The sequence below is a fragment of the Hyla sarda genome, chromosome 1, assembly GCF_029499605.1.
Source record: "Hyla sarda isolate aHylSar1 chromosome 1, aHylSar1.hap1, whole genome shotgun sequence".
In the NCBI taxonomy this organism is placed as follows: Eukaryota; Metazoa; Chordata; class Amphibia; order Anura; family Hylidae; genus Hyla; species Hyla sarda.
Window position 1 is genome coordinate 435,708,114 of NC_079189.1, and position 19,149 is coordinate 435,727,262.

General features: G+C 42.3%; 1 protein-coding gene across 6 annotated transcripts in view; it reads right to left on the reverse strand.

Moving 5' to 3' along the window:
- Window positions 1-11,801: 11,801 nt before the first annotated feature.
- The window catches only part of LOC130282746 (solute carrier family 2, facilitated glucose transporter member 11-like), a 56,782-nt gene continuing 49,434 nt past the window's right edge, over window positions 11,802-19,149 (reverse strand). For all 6 annotated transcript variants that reach the window (XM_056531371.1, XM_056531380.1, XM_056531389.1 and 3 more), the window contains 3 exons: window positions 15,146-15,221; window positions 13,625-13,752; window positions 11,802-12,190 (listed from right to left, as the gene is read on the reverse strand). In XM_056531371.1, the coding sequence (XP_056387346.1) occupies window positions 12,005-12,190; window positions 13,625-13,752; window positions 15,146-15,221 (390 nt within the window). In that variant the 3' untranslated portion in view covers window positions 11,802-12,004. The remainder of the gene's footprint in view (window positions 12,191-13,624; window positions 13,753-15,145; window positions 15,222-19,149) is intronic.

Here is a 19,149-nt window from a genome sequence, read left to right on the forward strand (position 1 = left end):
TTTTTATTTATTTTCAGAATTATAAAACAAAACATAAATTATCCGAGTTTAGTCTCATTTGAATCTTACTGACCCATAGAAAAAGTTAGCATTTTAGTTTTAACATATTGTGAACTCTAAAATATTAGACAGATAAAATAGAATAGAACTTTGTCAATGGAAAAATAAAAAAGTTATGGGTCTTAGAAGATAAGGAAGAAAAAAATTAAAGCCACAAATAAAAATTTGGGAGGTAGGAAAGGAGTGAATAAAACTTATGCAGATCTGTCACAAATATGCAGCAAAAACTGCATGCGTTACTTGCAGATTTGGTTGCAAATTTCCATGGCTCTCATCCCTATACATATAGTGGTGAAAACCTTCTGCTGCATTGCTATCCAGGGCGCAATGGAGGAAGGGAGCTGGCTCACTAAGCTCCCCTGCCTCCTCCATATTCTCCGCCTGCCCCGCCCCCTTAATTATTATGCTAAAGAAAGCTGCTGGTGAGCACAGAGAGTAGAGCGTTGACCCTTGGCATTCATTAGCATAATAATAATAAAGGTGGCAGGGCTGATGGGAATATGGAGGAGGTAGGGGAGCTGGGTGAGCCAGCTTCCTGCCTCCATTGTGCTCTGGTTAACAATACAGCTAAAGATTACAGTGCCAGAACTCTGCATATACTCATTGGATTTATGTAAGTGACCCCTCTATATAACCCATTATATTGGGTTTAGTGCAGGTGAACAGGTTGCCAGATTCTCTTTAATGGTTAGGATGAAAATTAATTTCAGGATTATTTGAAAATATAGGCAGGAAATGGCAAAAGGACATATATGAAGACACATTCCCTGGACTGTGTCCTGGATTACATTAGTTGGACCTGGCACTTTGAGGAATGTCAGTTTAATTGAAGGCAAATAGGTTGTTGTACGTTAAGACTATGTCCACAGGCTGTGTCTTATTGCAGCTAATTAACTCATGGACTTGTGCCGCGAATGGCCGCGATTATGAAATGATGCTATTGTGGTCATTCACGGCAAAAACGCATTTGGTCATAAGCTGTGGTACCATAATTAGTCTCAGCGTGCGAACACAACCTAAGCTATTTTTTTGTCAATCATTTCTAATGCTATAATCATACATGGATGTTAGCTCTTTTAATACATTCTATGATTGTTTTGTCTTCAAATTATTTGACTTGTTAAAATAACCCATTATTAAATTAGAATTTACCCCAAAATAGCCTAAGAAACCTTTGGTGATAATATAAAAATCTGATTGATGCAATAGGTCATTTTCGGATGAAGCATTGCCTTTAATTGGTTAATCATTTACAACTTCTAACAACAAATGAAATAAGGAACGTTTCCAGCATGACAAATGCCAAATAGAAGTGTTATTATGCTGGCGCAAAGTCCAGGTCTACAATGCTGACTAAAATAACCCCGGAGCTGGATACTACTAACACAGTTCTCCAATGGGTTTTCTGAGATTTACTAATATGCTTTTTCATTGTTATTATTATTATCATTTTTTTTTACAAATTGCACCCCAGAACAGGGGGGTACAAATGCCATGTACAGCAATAGGCAAATGAGAGTGATGCTTGGATTCCACTGAGGTTTTTGCACTGCATTTTTTTAGGCTTCAAAACACAAAAAAAAAAAAAACTGCCAGGAAAACTGCCACAGATTTTCCCTGCGTAATTGCGTTTTTTCTGGCATTTTTGCGTTTGAGTGGAAATTGCATTTTTGGGCCCCTTTAGCGTTTTTTTCAAAATGTGTTGGGTACCACAAAAAAAAAAAAAAGATGCAGTAGGGATAAAAAGAAGTGGATTTAACTAAATGTATCTTTTTTTATAACAACAGTTTTATTAATTTTAAACAGGGATCAATTTATGTGGGCGAGCAAGGGACTAAAAATTTAGTCGACAATAATAAGAGAGGATATTCTTTATTATTTTTTATAATTCATTTTGTTGAAATTTTTATTAGTAATGTATTTTAATAATGTGTTTAATAAAGTGTGTGTTTTTAACTTTTTTCTTATTTTTTTTTACATTTTTTAGGTAGTACTACTACTCCTAGCATGGAAGACACTGTTCCATGATGGGAGTAGTAGTACCTGTACCTATTGACATATCCCCCTCGGATGTCAGTCCTGACACCCGATGCGATCTATTGCAGATATGTGGAGCGGCTCTATGCAGCGCTCGCATTTCTGCTCTGTACTCCGGCCGGCCAGTGATGTGAATAGAAATTCACATCACTCATTCATATTTTCCGCCCAGAGTGGGGATTGTCCAGATGCTGGCAGCCAATCACCGCTCTCAGAGGAAAATATGAATGATTGATGTTCTATTCATATCACTGGCCGGAGTATAGTGCAGAGATGCGGAGCGCAGGAGAAAGCCGCTGCAATAGATAGGACGATCGCATCCAGTGTCAGGAGTGACACCTGCTGTGATCTGTCCTTAACTGCAGGTACTACTACTTCCAACATGGAGCACACTCTGCTACATGCTGGGAGCTGTAGTACCTGCATTAATAGACAGATCGCAGCGAGTGTAACCTGTTGCAATCTGTCTATTAATGTAGGTACTACAGCTTCCAGCATGGAGCAGAGTGTGCTCCATGATGGGAGCTGTAGTACCTGCAGTTAAGGAAAGATCACAGCAATGTCACTCCTGACAACCGTTGCAATCCTCCTGTATAATGTATAGATGCGGACGGCCACTCTTCTATGGTCCCCTGCACTGATGTATATATACACCTATTCATATTTCCCACAGAGAGTTGTGATTGGCTGGAACCATATGGCCAATCACAGCTCTCTACGGGAAATATGAATAGGTGTACATATATGGCAGTGCAGGGGACCATAGAAGAGCTCCGGCCGCATCTATAAATTATACAGAAGGATTGCAACGGACCCAGGGTGATCTGTCAATTAGTACAGGTACTACTACTACTCCCATCATGGAACAGTGTGTTCCATGCTGGGAGTAGTAGTATGACCTAAAAAATTTAAAAAATAAAGAAAAAGTGAAAAAAACACACACACACACACACTACATTTTTATTATTATCGGCTACATTTTAGGCCTCTGCCCGCCCACATAAATTGATCCCTGTATAAAAATTAATAAAAATTTCGCTAGATACAATTTTTTTTTTTTTTTATTGGTACCCTACAAAATTTTATTAAAAAAGGTATCTGCATCACTTTTTTGGATCGCTAAAGTCAAAAAAAGAATAAAAACCGCCTGCAAAAACGACAAAGTTAAAACCCACATGGTGTTTTTTGGGCGATTTTTTACTCTCATAGATTTCTATGGGAGAAAAACACCATGATTAAAGGGAAAAAAACACCATAGGCTCAATATGCTGTGATTTTGCAAAACCGACAAGGAGCTGAAAAAAGAGTAAAAAAAACACCAAAAGGATAAAAAAAAAATGCCAAACTGAAAAACGAGCAAATTAGCAAAACAGTTTCTTGTAAGACTTTGTTCACATGGGCGTAAAATGTGTGGAATGTCTGTACGAAAAACGAGTGCTCGGTGATGCGTCGTCCCATAGATGGAAATGCATTTCCTTGCGGAATCTGCAAAAACATTAACATGTTCAATGATTTTGCGGACCCTGGAATCAGGATTTCCGCACCAGAAAGTGTAGTTATGTCTGTATTTTTATTTTTATTCTTGCTATTAGTTTAGTATTTTGGTGTCTACACATAAAATTGTATACAGTCATGAGAAAAGAAAGTTCTTCTTCCTCAAATTTTATGGTTTACGCATCAGGACATAAATAAAAAAAAACTTTGAAGGTCTTAATATTAGGTCACTACAACCTCAGGTGAACACAACAGATTCCACTGCATCATTATTTATTTAACAAAAATGAACTAAGTTTACCCGATGCATCAGTAACTTGTTGAATCACCTTCAACCCCTTAGGCTAAGTTTCCACTTTAATTTTTTCTGGCAGTTTTTGGAAAACTGCCACTGCAATTTTTGCGCCAAAGCCAGAAGTGTATTCAAAAGGAATAGGACATATAAAGGAAGGACTTACACTTCTCCTCCCTTATGGATCCACTTCTGACTTTGGCTCAAAAACTGCAGTGGCAGGTCTCCAAAAACTGTGGAACAAGTGGAAACTTAGCCTTAAAGAAACAGGAAATGCTAGCCTACCTTCACTTACTGGACTTTGTCCATGCCCGACTGCCCCTGCTTCAAGCTTGGACAGAGCCATGATTTTATAAGCCATGATTTCTATAAAAAAGGAAATAAAAATTTCATATGAAGTACTGTATATTAGAAAGGTTAATATTTTGCCAAGATGTACAACAAAAAGTTTTTGTATCTGACAGTGCCCATTAAATTTTTGCGTGAACAATTGTACTTAGTACATAAGGACACCCTCCATTTTATTATAAATTGTATGATGCAACCAAAAAAATATTATTTATGGTAGAAAATTTAAAAGCACAATTTTCTATACCGTATATACTCGAGTATAAGCCGAGTTTTTCAGCACGATTTTTCGTGCTGAAAACACCCCCCTCGGCTTATACTCGAGTGAACTCTCCACCCGCAGTGGTCTTCAACCTGCGGACCTCCAGAGGTTTCAAAACTACAACTCCCAGCAAGCCCGGGCAGCCTTCGGCTGTCCGGGCTTGCTGGGAGTTGTAGTTTTGAAACCTCCGGAGGTCCGCAGGTTGAAGACCACTGCGGCCTTCGACATCATCCAGCCCCCTCTCACCCCCTTTAGTTCTGTACAGTACTCGCCTCCGCTCGGTGCTGGTCCGGTGCTGCAGGACTGTCCCGTGAGGAGGTCGTCCGGTGGGATAGTGGTTCCGGGCTGCTATCTTCACCGGGGAGGTCTCTTCTAAGCGCTTCGGGCCCGGCCCCAGAATAGTCACGTTGCCTTGACAACGACGCAGAGGTACGTTCATTACCAACGTACTTCTGCGTCATCGTCAAGGCAACGCCTCTATTCTTGGCCTGAAGCGCGGAGAAGAGGCGTCCCCGGTGAAGATAGCAGCCCGGAACCACTATCCCACCGGACGACCTCCCCACCGGACAGTCCTGCAGAACCAGACCAGCGCCGAGCGGAGGTGAGTACTGTACAGAACTAAAGGGGGGTGAGAGGGGGCTGAATGATGTCGAAGGCCGCAGTGGTCTTCAACCTGAGGACCTCCGGAGGTTTCAAAACTACAACTCCCAGCAAGCCCGGACAGCCGATGGCTGCCCGGGCTTGCTGGGAGTTGTAGTTTTGAAACCTCTGGAGGTCTGCAGGTTGAAGACCACTGAGGGCAGATGATAAGAGGATGATGAAGGGGGGGTGTGGGATGATGACAAGAGGATGATGAAGGGGGGTGGGGATGATGATGATGAAGGGGGGGTGTGGGATGATGACAAGAGGATGATGAAGGGGGGTGGGGATGATGACAAGGGGATGATGAAGGGGGGGTGTGGGATGATTACAAGGGGATGATGAAGGGGGGTGGGGATGATGACAAGGGGATGATGAAGGGGGGTGTGGGATGATGACAGGTGATGATGATGAGGGTCTGGATGATGACAGGCGGTGATGATGATGAGGATGTTAATGACGGGGGTCTGGATGATGACAGGGGGGATGATGTATTTCCCACCCTAGGCTTATACTCGAGTCAATAACTTTTCCTGGGATTTTGGGTTGAAATTAGGGGCCTCGGCTTATACTCGGGTCGGCTTATACTCGAGTATATACGGTATTTTTTAACACCACCCTCCATTTTATTATAAATTGTATGATGCAACCAAAAAAATATTATTTATGGTAGAAGATTTAAAAGCACAGTTTTCTATATTTTTTAACAAAAGAAGTAGGTTTAAAATTGACCTATTTTGACCACCTATTACTTTTTCATCTTTCTGTATACAGTGCTGTATGTGGGCTTATTTTTTTTTACGCCGTGATCTGTTGTTTTTTTGGGACCATTTTTGCATATATACTGTATGCAAATTTTTAATCAGTTTTATTGCTTTTTTTTCTGGGATGTGATGTGACCAAAAATCAGCAATTTGTGACTTTCTGTGCCAGCTTTTTTGCTGCTGTTCAGACAGGTGCAAAATAAAAAACTAAAGTAAATATAAAGTGATCCAACAACTCAAACTATTTATACTCACCATGCATACTAAAGGGGGAATAGTCTCCAGTGCACAAAGTGATTTTATTGTGAGGGAGGCAATAACATTTCAGTCACATATCCATTAGTCTGTGCTCCAAAAAAAAACAAAAAACTGTTCACCAAACAATGCCAAGTTGGTTTATGTCTATATTGTCAAAGGGTTTATCTAAAGGCCAAATAAGTGTAGATGCAACAGATTATCTACTTTGAACATTTTCTACATGGCAATACTAAATAGGCTGTACTATATGGATGTACATGGCTGTCTATAGTCATACCATCCATATGCAACAATATTAGTTATGGCTTCCCTACAGTTGTGAACATGATACCTCATGGCATAGGATGATAGATATTAAGGCTGGTGGTAGTGGTACAAGGGGCCTGATGGTGACCACACTGGAGATGGCACAGTAATTAAGGTAATAGACATGGACCTTGCTTGAAAAATCATGAACATGTTACTCAGATAAGGCACTACAAGATTGGTTGTTGCAAATATACAGTACAGTGGTTAGACATTCTCTCTCAGAAGAGTACACCTGAATAACAGTTGCTGTTATAACAATAGCGGCTGGTGGTTCTGTACCAGGTCTTTCACTTGGTCTTGGCTTGATAGTACTGAACGCATACTTTCACCTTTGAACCAATAATCCAGTGTTAAAGTACTAGACTAGACCAAGGCGTACTATAGCACAGTTCTCCCAAATGACTCCTGCTTTAGAGTTAAAGAGTACCTGTCATCAACAAAAACATTTAATATGTTGTTCATAATCATTAATGAAGACATATTGTAATATATCTTCATTAAAAAATATTAATATTTATACCAGTTTTTTCATTTTATACTTTTGGCCACTAGGGGTCTCTCTACTATGCCTGGTCTGCAGGCAGCTTCCTATGCTTTTCATAGTAAGTGTACAGCTTTTAGGACTAATGCTGAAAGGGCTCTGGTCCTTCCACAGGAAGTTCAGTACTCTCAGCTCAGGACTCGCTCCCAGCCTGGAGCAGCACTGTGAGCTACAAGCCTGCACATGCCTCTCATATAACAGAGGCCAGTCACCTCCCGCTCCCCCCTGCTCTGTGTTCTCCCTGCCCCTCACCACACATTATCTTATACATTGTATTATCTCACTGCACTCCCTGCTCTGTGCCCCCCCCCCCCTGACATTCATCTTAATTACTGCCTCTGTAATTGCTCCCACCGCCCCTGGTTCTCAGCATTGACTTTTTAGTGCAGAGAGACACAGGAGAGAGAGAGACAGAGGCTGCCGTCCCTCCCCTGTACTTAGTCTGTATGCAGGGTGCCTCCAGCTGTTGCAAAACTACAACTCTCAGCATGCTCGGACAGCTGTTGGCTGTCTGGGCATGCTGCGAGTTGTAGTTTTGCAACAGCTGGAGGTACCCTGGTTGGGAAACACTGCTGCAGAGGGAGAGCAGCATACAGGAAGACTGGCAGAAGCAGAGTTCCGGACAGGCTTCATGTGACATCATGCCTGCCGGGACCCGCCTCCTTCCACCCCTCAGAAAGACAGTGCTCCTGAGCTAATGAAGAGGGATAAAAAAAAAGGTATTTCCACAGCGTTTAAACCTCAATAAACACAGGGATAGGCATAGTTAGAGAAAGGGACAGATGGGGAGGGGGATCAGGGAAAGTTTAGTTGATGACAGGTACTCTTTAATACTGCTCAGTCCCTGCACTGCTTTAGTGCTTGAAGTCAAGTATGGTGCCTGTCTGTGTCCTGCTCAAGGAGCCCTCTCTGGTCAGCTGTCTTACTGGCTGCCCTCTCTCCAAACTGGGTGGGCATCATCAGGCTCAGATTGGCCCATAGGAAACCCAGTGAATTCCCTGATAAGCCCTGAGCAGCTAGAGGGCCACAGACTGGTTACTGCATATTGAACATATGCTGAAATTTTGCCACAATTTTCAAAGAGCATTAACTTACCTGCAGCCCTTTAGCTTCTCCTGCTGCAAAGAGCTCATACTAATATCTGGCTGGTGATGTCATCACTGGTCCTTGCTCTTGGTTCTGCCATTGTGAGGAGTAACAGGGGTGTCTGTGTGGAAGGAGTGGGAGACTAGATTGTGTGAGGCAGGTCCTTTCCAGCACTGTACATGGGGGCAGTATATATGAAAAGAGGGCAGCAATATATGTCTCTGCTCTACACTCTCAGCAATCCTCTTGCCTAACACATCATGGCACCAGTAGTGATTTGGTACATAGGCCAGAAATGCTCCAGCTCACACTCTAGCAGTACCCAACCACTGCTTGGTGGGAATCCATCCATTTTATTAGTGAAAATGTTTTCGCTCAAACATCGGTCACATGATCACACTGTTACTAGTCTCACAGTGTGCTTCCAATACTAGCCCCTACAGACTACCTAATAGACTCAGGGCAGCAAATGTAAAACTCCGCTGCCACCATGTTAACAAACTACACACATAGTGCAGCAATGAAAAATTGCATATTTAAACAGTAAACATGAAAAATGTGAGGGCAAGTGAGTGCTAAAAGAAAAAACGGTATGTTACTTTATATTTTCCTAGTGTTTGCTGAACCTCTTTCATTTTTATTAATGGGGAGGGTGATAGTCTGCAGGAATTAGCGATATCCTGTGCAACAATCTTAGTATGAGAGGTCCGTTCCTGCTGCGCCCGCTTGTTCCTCCGGTTAGATGCTTTCCAAGTGTGTTTTTTTTTCAAGTTATACTTAGCAGAATGGATGGTTAGGACTGTGGGGAGACTGCCCCGGCTAGCGACGTCTCAACCCAGCTGATGTTCCTCCAAAATTTGCTGATGTGTTTGATCACTGTATGTGATATAACTGCAGTGCTCAGGATGTACCGAAATACCTTCAACGCGTTTGTGACATTTTTGTTGTGCATTTTTATTGTGCATTTTTTTTAAGCAGACAAAAAAAAACGGAGAACTTTGATGTACAAAAATATTCAGGTCAACACTACACCCTTTACTGCAAGTCTCTTGGGGTATGTCTTTATTTGCTTAACACATTAAGACACAGGAATTTTTTCCCAGTCTTCTAGGCAAAACTGCTCCAACTCATTCACCAAAGATATGCAGTCTTTAAAGAGGTATTCCAGGAAAACACTTTTTTTTATATATCAACTGGCTCCAGAAAGTTAAACAGATTTGTAAATTACTTCTATTAAAAAATCTTAATCCTTTCAGTACTTATGAGGTTCTGAAGTTAAGGTTGCTCTTTTCTGTCTAAGTTCTCTCTGATGACACGTGTCTCAGGAAACGCCCAGTTTAGAAGAGGTTTGCTATGGGAATTTGCTTCTAAACTGGGTGTTTACCGAGACAGGTGTCATCAGAGAGCACAGAGACAGAAAAGAACAACCTTAACTTCAGAAGCTCATAAGTACTGAAAGGATTAAGATTTTTTAATAGAAGTAATTTACAAATCTGTTTAACTTTCTGGAGCCAGTTGATATATAAAAAAAAGGTTTTTCCCTGGATAACCCCTTTAAGTCATATCACAGAATCCCATATGGGCTGATGTAGAAAAGTCACCAAACTAAATCTTTGCCATTAATAGATAATTTCTTAATTTGTTGGTCCAAAAATACAAAATAGCAATAAAAAAAAAAAAAACTGTAAAACTACACCATATGGATTTTCGAGTGCAGGCAGACCACCATTTGAAGTATAGCAAATTTTAAAACCATAAAATGTAAAGATTGTAAACTTTTCTAAGTTCATACCATAGTATTACACATGGCTTGGTTATTTTCTCTAAAGAGTGGAATATTTTCCGTTATAATTAATGAAGGAAGTTCTGATTCACACATCAAACAAGCTGTATAAAGCATATTAACTTCTTAATTTTTTTTTTACTTAAAGGCAACCTGTCACCATAAAACTGCTATTTAATCTATCAGCATAATGTCATAGAGCAGGAAGAGCTAAGAAGATTGATATACATATATTTGTGGAAACAATGCAGTATAATTAAATATATAATATAACATATAAATTAAAATCCCTGCTCTTCTTCTTCTTAGGAGTCCAGTGGACAGTGCCACTCAATATAAGGACGACCCACCGGACTCCTTAACATGGAAAGATCAGAGATTTCAATTAATAAATGACAAGTTATACTGAATCTTTTCTCACAAAGAGATGTATCAATCTGCTCAGCTACTACGGCTCTATAATATGATGCCAATAGATTACATAGCATTTTTTATGTTGACCAGTTCCCTTCAAGAGTTATCAGTACTAATAAATTATATAACCTCAGCAGGTTGTTAGCACCACTTGCCTTCACCTCTTTGCAGTTGGTGTATGAGAGAATTTATAAGACAAAAGTACAGTATAATGTGACAAAAGTACAATATAAGGTGACAAAGTACAGTATAAGGTGACAAAGGTACAGTATAAGGTGACAAAGGTACAGTATAAGGTGACAAAAGTACAGTATAAGGTGACAAAGGTACAGTATAAGGTGACAAAGTACAGTATAAGGTGACAAAGTACAGTATAAGGTGACAAAGGTATAGTATAAGGTGACAAAGGTACAGTATAAGGTGACAAAGGTATAGTATAAGGTGACAAAGGTACAGTATAAGGTGACAAAAGTACAGTATAAGGTGACAAAGGTACAGTATAAGGTGACAAAAGTACAGTATAAGGTGACAAAGGTACAGTATAAGGTGACAAAGGTATAGTATAAGGTGACAAAAGTATAGTATAAGGCCCCACAACTTTTTATTCTCAAACCTGTAGAAAAAACAATGAAGCAGCACAGCTGAAATAAAAAAGGTTGGGGTGCAAATCTTCAGATTGCTGAACCCAGGCCCCCCACCAATAACTCACTCTGAGTAGAAGAAGCAGCAGCACTTATGTCTATTTATTCATCCATAATGCAGACTGTACAGCAAAGTTTCAACTCCTCCATGAAGTCTTAAGCCAGTGAAACTGCAGTTCTATTTATGTAACACAATCCTACATTGAGTACAATTATGTTTTACATAAATAGAACATGATGCAGTCATTGGCACAATATTGTGGTCCCTGAGTATAAAAAAAGGGGAGTTTAGAGTATGCGCCCATATATTTCTATGAACACCATTTTCAGGGTATGTGTGACATAGATCCCAAACAGGGGTGTGAGCATTCTACAGTAAAACATGAGGCTGGTTACTCGGTGACAGTAGCTACAAAAATCCCTTAAGAGGAACTTGTCATCACTTTCCTGCTGCCTGAACGACAAGCCATCAGGGCAGTTCCCGGTAGCTTTTGCCGGCCCTGTCAGCCTTCATTGATCTATCCTTGTCTGGGTATAGAGCGGGAACTATATATTTTACGCTGTAGATCCGCCGCTGAAGGACCGCTGTATGGTGGCTTTACATGTGCCTGCTCGGAGAGGCAATACGCCGCTAAGAGCAGGCACACTGTTATGTGTGAGTTGTCGCGCATGTGCAGTGTACTCGCACACATCGCGGCCGCTCCCCCTACTCCATGAGCTAGGCCGAGAGCTGCCGCGATGTGTGAGTATACTGCGCATGGATGCTGCGACTCGCACATAGCGGTGTGTCTGCTTGTAGCGGCGTATTGCCATTCCGAGCAGGCACGTGTAAAGCCACCATGCAGGGGTCCTTCAGCGGCGGATCTGCAGCGTAAAATACACTGTGGGTCCGCTCGTGTTAACGTTCCCCTACTCAAAAAATTGGTGTTAGTTCTGTCACAAATCTACTTTGCTCATAGCTGTGCGTGAGATGCATCAAATTTATTAAGAGGCTTGTGCCAAACTGGTGCATCTTAAACCATTCTGCATTTGAGCTGCCAGGCGTAATAAATCCCCCACTGTCTTCAAGCCTTAAGTTAAAGTCTGGTACAAACAAGCTTATCCTCTTTGTCTTTCTTAGCTCCAAAATTAAGCTTGTTAAAGGATTCCAGGATCTCCATCATAGTCCTGTCCTTGGTCTCTGGCAGTATCCAGAAGGAATACATAGCCATTAAAATGCAATAAACCAAGAAGAAAATGAAGCAGAATGTTCCCAATGCTTCCTGTAAAAAAAACACACAAGAGTACTTTAGTGCACCTTCTACTATGGCTGGATCTCTTCACATATTTTATCCATATTTATGATTTCATAGCTATGCTATTCAGAGATTACAAGCACTGAGACAAGAAGTGCAATATTATCAACTAGTGGCCAAAGTCTTACTTTTGATCATATATCCCGAATATCTGAGAATCTCACTTTAAAAACAATTTTAGAATAAAAAGAGTTTAAAGTCATTTTAATACAGGTTAATAGTGTGAGCACATATAGGTTAAGATTTAAGGTTAAGGTTAACTGTCTAAAGGAAAACCATTACAAAAAAAAAACACAATACAAAAAGTGCATTGCAAAAAATGTGCCAATACTTCATAAATCGTGTGACAATATGACAAATGTAGTGCAATTGAAACAGAATAAAGAAGAAAATGTAAGCTCGAAAAAAAGATTTAAAAAGTGGTAAATTATTAAGTCCCCACATTTTGTCAGTATTTGGAATTCATTTTGGTCAGATCAAAATGGGTACCAAATGACTTCCAAATACGGATCAAAATAGTACTTGTGCACTCAAGCTTTATCCAGGTACAGTCCCACCATGCTCTCTGCCCCCCACCTCATACTAGGTATGTGGGGTCACCAGCAGAGACAATAGGCTGCCACTACATATCACACAGCTGAATGTCTGTATGGAATTCTGCATGAATATTCTGCACGGACGATCCGCAGCAGCAGAGTCCCATTGATTTCAATGGGATTCTGCTGCTCATTTCACACGACTGTTCATGGCTGCGCCCTGTGTGATGTCACTCCCCGCCCCTTCCATTCAAGTCTATGGGAAGGGGCGTGATGGCCGTCACGCCCCCTCCCATAGACTTGCATTGAGGGTGCGATGTATGATGTCACACGGGGGTGGAGTCGTGATGTCACAATACTCCGGCCCCATAGTCGTGAGGCTTCAGGATCAAAGCCTCCATCGCTGGCATGCAGCTCACACAGGTGGGTGCTGCATGAGAGATTGCGTGGGTCCCCAGCGGTGGGGACCCCCACAATCAGACATCTTATCCCCTATTCTTTAGATAGGGGTAAGATGTCTTAGGGTAGAGTACCCCTTTAAGTAAACTAAGACCAGTGGTGGATTTAACAGGTCAGTCATTTTTAGCTTTGTTTACCTTCTTGTTATATACCGCTTCCCTATTTGTTTCTTGAACAACCGTGCCCTACTATGGTCTCATTTTATCACCTGTGAATTGCTACTGCTATGGGAGTTGATACCTCTGATTTATCATGCAAAATTCCAATAAAAATCATGCTAAATGCCCTGTGAATAGCAAATCACATTTGAATGTTAAGAGTAGGCCAAAAGGACAGCATGGAATGACAGGACCGCCATTGCCCTATGTACTGATCTAGGGTAAACCAAAGTTATTGTAGATCCTACCTCAATGAATGGAAACGCCAATCCGATCACAAATAATCCCAGCCAAAGGAAGGCTCCACATATGGCATATGCAGCTGGTCGGTAGCACTGTACAAACAGCTCGGTGGGCAGGACACAAGTGACACCACCTAAAAGATAAATATTAGACAATATCCATCACTATCAAAGGGGTATTCCGCCCCTAGACATCTTATCCCCTATCTTATAATAATAAATGTAGGGGCTCACTGTGCATAGGGTCCACGTGGTCACTTGAGTGCTCCGTACTCAAAAATAATGCATTCAATAAACAAGGAGAGTGCGACACACGTTTCAAATGCAGCTTTGATTTTTCTTTATGTATATATTCAGCAGATATACAATTTTCAAAAAGTAAATTCACCCATGTGCACAAATAAATCAGTAGCGTCCAGCGGGAGACATCTTTCAGCTCATCAGGTTTTCTTGACTTTTATAACCTGTGTACGGCCATCTCCTACACCAGCAGGTGAGTAAGTCCATGCAACGTTTCGAAGGAAACACCTTCTTTGTCCAGCATGATGATGATCATGGTGGACAAAGAAGGTGCTTCCTTCGAAACGTTGCATGGACTTACTCACCTGCTGGTGTAGGAGATGGCCGTACACAGGTTATAAAAGTCAAGAAAACCTGATGAGCTGAAAGATGTCTCCCGCTGGACGCTACTGATTTATTTATGCACATGGGTGAATTTACTTTTTGAAAATTGTATATCTGCTGAATATATACATAAAGAAAAATCAAAGCTGCATTTGAAACGTGTGTCGCACTCTCCTTGTTTATTGAATATCTTATCCCCTATCCAATGATAGGGGATAAGATGTTAGATCGCCGCGGTCCCGCTGCTGGGGACCCCCGGGATCACCGCTGCGGCACCGCGCTATCATTACAGCACAGAGCGAGTTCGCTCTGTGCGTAATGACGGGAATACGGGGGACGGAGCAGCGTGACGTCATGGCGCCGCCCCTCGTGACATCACGGCCCGTCCCCTTAATGCAAGTCTATGGGAGGGGGCGTGACGACCGCCACGCCCCCTCCCATTGACTTGTATTGACGAGGGCGGGCCGTGACATCACGAGGGGCGGAGCCGTGACGTAACAATGCTCCGGCCCCTGTACCGCCCATCATTACGTGCAGAGCGAACTCGCTCTGTGCTGTAATGATAGCTCGGTGCCGCAGCGGGGATCCCGGGGGTCCCCAGCAGTGGGACCGCGGCGATCTGACATCTTATCCCCTATCCTTTGGATAGGGGATAAGATGTCTAGGGGCGGAATACCCCTTTAATCCATGAATTTACAGACATATACAGGACATTTGAATTTGCTCATTTTCCTTCATTTCAACTAGGTTTTTACCAGTAACAATACTATGGATTATATTTTTACTGTGCGATTTGGAGTTAATTGAACCCCAGTCCTTTTAGACTAATCTCTATCAAATATACTAATAAATAGAATGATTTAACTGAAAACTGTGTACTTATTCTACTGATAAATAACTGACCTGGACCCAAGCCGAAGCTCATTGTAAAGATGAAGATCAACATTGAAGAGACATATGGCAGCCAAGAATACTTATCCTGCAGAAAATGAATTTATTGTGTAAATCGTCTTGCAAAACATAGCTGACATCTTGTATATGCTTTAGAATTATGTTGGGTTTTTCTTAAAATAACAGGAATTGAATCTCCTATTTTTGGATTATGTATTGTGTTTACTTGGACTGTTTTTACATTGCTGACTAGAAATCGAGCTTGTGTGTGTGTGTGGTGTCAGAACTAAGAAATAACATTTGCTTTTAGGCTGAGCTGGGAATATAAATAAAACCAATATTTGGTTTTAAAAAAATATAACTAGAATATGCCAACAATTCCTAATTGGTGGGTTCTGCCAAATGGGACCAATGCCAATGAGTAAAATGGCAGTAGTGCTAGAAAAGTGCTGTATGACTTTGTTTTCGGTCAGCTTTCCCAGGGTCTCCATAGCTGCCTAATGTCTGTAATGGATCTTCTAGTGACATGCCCTCAACATCTTTACTGAAAAACAAATACTGTGTAAAATAACACGTTTTGTGTTATACCTGTTCTATTTATAAAATATGTTAGGGGGTATTGGCTTTCCTAGCAGAGAGCGCAATGTGTGGAGAATTTTAGCCATTTAGCATTCCACTAAGAACTCTGGGAACAGGAATATGCATAGCAGCTCATTAACATGCCACCGGTCCTGGGGACCAGTCAAGCAAAAACCATAATTGACCTACCTTTTTGTAGGATTTTACAGATATAATAATAGCTGCTCACTTCCGCACCACTATTTGAGCATGTCTTTAGTTAAAGGGGTATTTTCATGATCAAAATAGATCAAAGCCAGGTCCAGATGGCATTCACCCCCGTGTTCTAAATGAATTAAGTAATTGTGGTGTCCCGGCACTGTATTTCATACTGTGCCTTGGTTATTAGTCCCCAAAGTTAGAGTCCCTAGGACTGTCGGGGTTCGCTTCCCTAATTAACCCCTAGTCACCCCTTAGTAACTTAATATTTATAAATATTGTCTATATAAATATATGTATATGGTGTTACTTACTTGTTTTAGAGTCGCAGGACCTGCGGGTCATGTGACCGGGTTACAGAACTCTATGGTTTTGTTAAAGGACCTTTGGTGGCTGTAGTCAGGTGATCACCCACAATCCATTGTAACGGGGAGTGACAGCTGATATGGACCAATCAAAAACAACCAGCCCCTGCCCATATAAGGGAGCTGCGCCATTTTATCGGTCTCTTGGGTTGCTGACTCTGGACGAGGTAGGACCTCCGCAGCTTACAAGACAATTACTAGGCCAAAGCCTTGCGGCCTAGGCCTGCGCTAGAGACGGATAGTTCTTACAATTCCCCGCTATCTCCGCAAGATCTCTGGACCTAATCTAACCCCTAAATCCAGCGGATCTATGCAAGTACAATCCTCCTAATCTTCAGAGAACTTTCCGGCCCTAAGCAACTGTCAGTCACTGCTGTGCTGTCTATATAGACTCTGTTATCTGGACTGTTACCGATACTGCATGTACAGAAAATCTTCAGTAAAGTTCCTGCAAGTTTTAAGTTCAGCACTTCTGTGGACAATCCATTTATTTTACACTCACCTATCGCTCTTGGGAGTTTTAACCCTCACCCTGGTGTCACGAGTGACAAGGGTTAACAGCGCCCTTTATTATACAGAACCGCAACACCCCATATACCCTACCACCCCAGGCTATCACAAAGCCTTTTTGGCGTCTGACGAACAGGATTCGGGTGTGTGCCTGCTGCCACTGGTGAAATTGTACTCCCCCCAATGTAACGGACTTTATTCATGTGCTGTAAACCGCATCATTGGGTACAAGAGCGGTGCGTGTGGTGTACATTACAAGGGGGCCACGCGAAAAGTAAGGGGGGAAGCGAAAATGTATGCGCAGCAAGAATGTGTAAACTGCGAAACGAATACATGCTACGATCCTCTGGTCCGGTCAGCACAAGAAGAGTTAACCTGCCGCCAGAGAAGCGCGCGAAAAAGGCCCACGCTGCGCCATGCCCCGCCCCTGGGCGTGGCTACCAAGTTGCTGTATCGCAGCCGAAAGGGAACTTGGAAACAGAGGAGTTGTACACTGCATGTACAGAAAATCTTCAGTAAAGTTCCTGCAAGTTTTAAGTTCAGCACTGCTGTGGGCAATCCATTTATTTTACACTCACCTATCGCTCTTGGGAAGGGTGGCGATAGGCCCAGCATCACTACAGAGTTTTAACCCTCACCCTGGCGTAACGAGTGACAAGGGTTAACAGCGCCCTTTATTATACAGAACCGCAACACCCCATATACCCTACCACCCCAGGCTATCACAAAACCTTTTTGGCGTCTGACGAACAGGATTCGGGTGTGTGCCTGCTGCTGTTGCCACTGGTGAAATTGTACTCCCCCCAATGTAACGGACTTTATTCATGTGCTGTAAACCGCATTATTGTGTACAAGAGCAGTGCACGTGGTGTACATTACAAGGGGAGAGGCGAAAAGTAAGGGGGGAGGCGAAAATGTATGCGGAGCAAGAATGTGTAAACTGCGAAACAAATACATGCTACGATCCTCTGGTCCGGTCAGCACAAGAAGAGTTAACCTGCCACCAGAGAAGCGCGCGAAAAAGGCCCGCGCTGCGCCCCGCTCCGCCCCTGGGCGTGGTTACCAAGTTGCTGTATCGCAGCCGAAAGGGAACTTGGAAACAGAGGAGTTGTTTCTGGGAGGACCGGAAGTCGGGGCTGCACCGATGACGTCCTTCCTGCCGGCCGCCATTTTGGGGAAGCCCAATATAAAAGACACCATGCACAGCGACCTCTTCAGTCTGCACAAGGAGCCGGAGAGTACAGACATGGAGGAGAGCAGCGTTCCACGTGGTGAGAACATTAAAATGGCGCCGGAACAGCGGAAAGTTGTGGCGGTCGCAGCCCAACTATTCTAGAATATTGCCGACCGTCTGTAGCGGTTGTCATTGGACGAAGAGGGCGTCACGAGTGACAAGGGTTAACAGCGCCCTTTATTATACAGAACCGCAACACCCCATATACCCCACCACCCCAGGCTATCACATAATGTAATAGACAGACCCCTATTTTTACAACTCTATAGTGACAGGGACTGTTCCCCAGGACTGGCGCATGGCAAATATGGTGCCAATATTTAAACAGGGGTCAAAAGGTGACCCCGGGAATTATAGGCCTGTTGGTTTAACCTCCATTGTATGTAAATTGTTTGAGGGTTTTCTAAGGAATGCTATTTTAGAGTATCTTGATAAAAATAAATGTATGACTCCATAGCATGGTTTTATGAGGGATCGGTCCTGTCAAACTAACCTGACCATCTTTTATGAGGAGGTGAGCTCCAGACTGGACCAGGGGAATCGCTAGATGTCGTATATCTGGATTTTTCAAAAGCATTTGATACGGTGCCACATAAAAGATTGGTGCATAAAATGAGAATGCTCGGGCTAGGGGAGAATGTGTGTAAGTGGGTAAGTAACTGGCTCAGTGATAGGAAACAGAGGGTGGTTGTTAATGGTACTTATTCTGATTGGGTGACTGTTACTAGTGGGGTACCACAGGGGTCAGTCTTGGGTCCTGTTCTATTTAATATATGTATTAATGACCTTGTAGAGGGGTTGAATAGTAAAGTAGCAATCTTTGCAGATGAGACTAAACTCTGTAAAGTGGTAAACATTATAGAGGACAGTGCACTGTTACAAATGGATCTGGATAGGTTGGAGGTTTGGGCTGGGAAGTGGCAGATGAGGTTCAACACTGATAAATGTAAGGTAATGCACATGGGGAAGAAAAATCTGGGCTGGGATTATGTATTAAATGGGAGAACACTTGGGACGACTGACGTGGAAAAGGACTTAGTGACCAGTGTTGGACAGCTGCTGCCAAGGCAAATAAAATCATGGGGTGCATCAATAGGGGCATAGATGCCCATAACAAGGAAATAATTCTA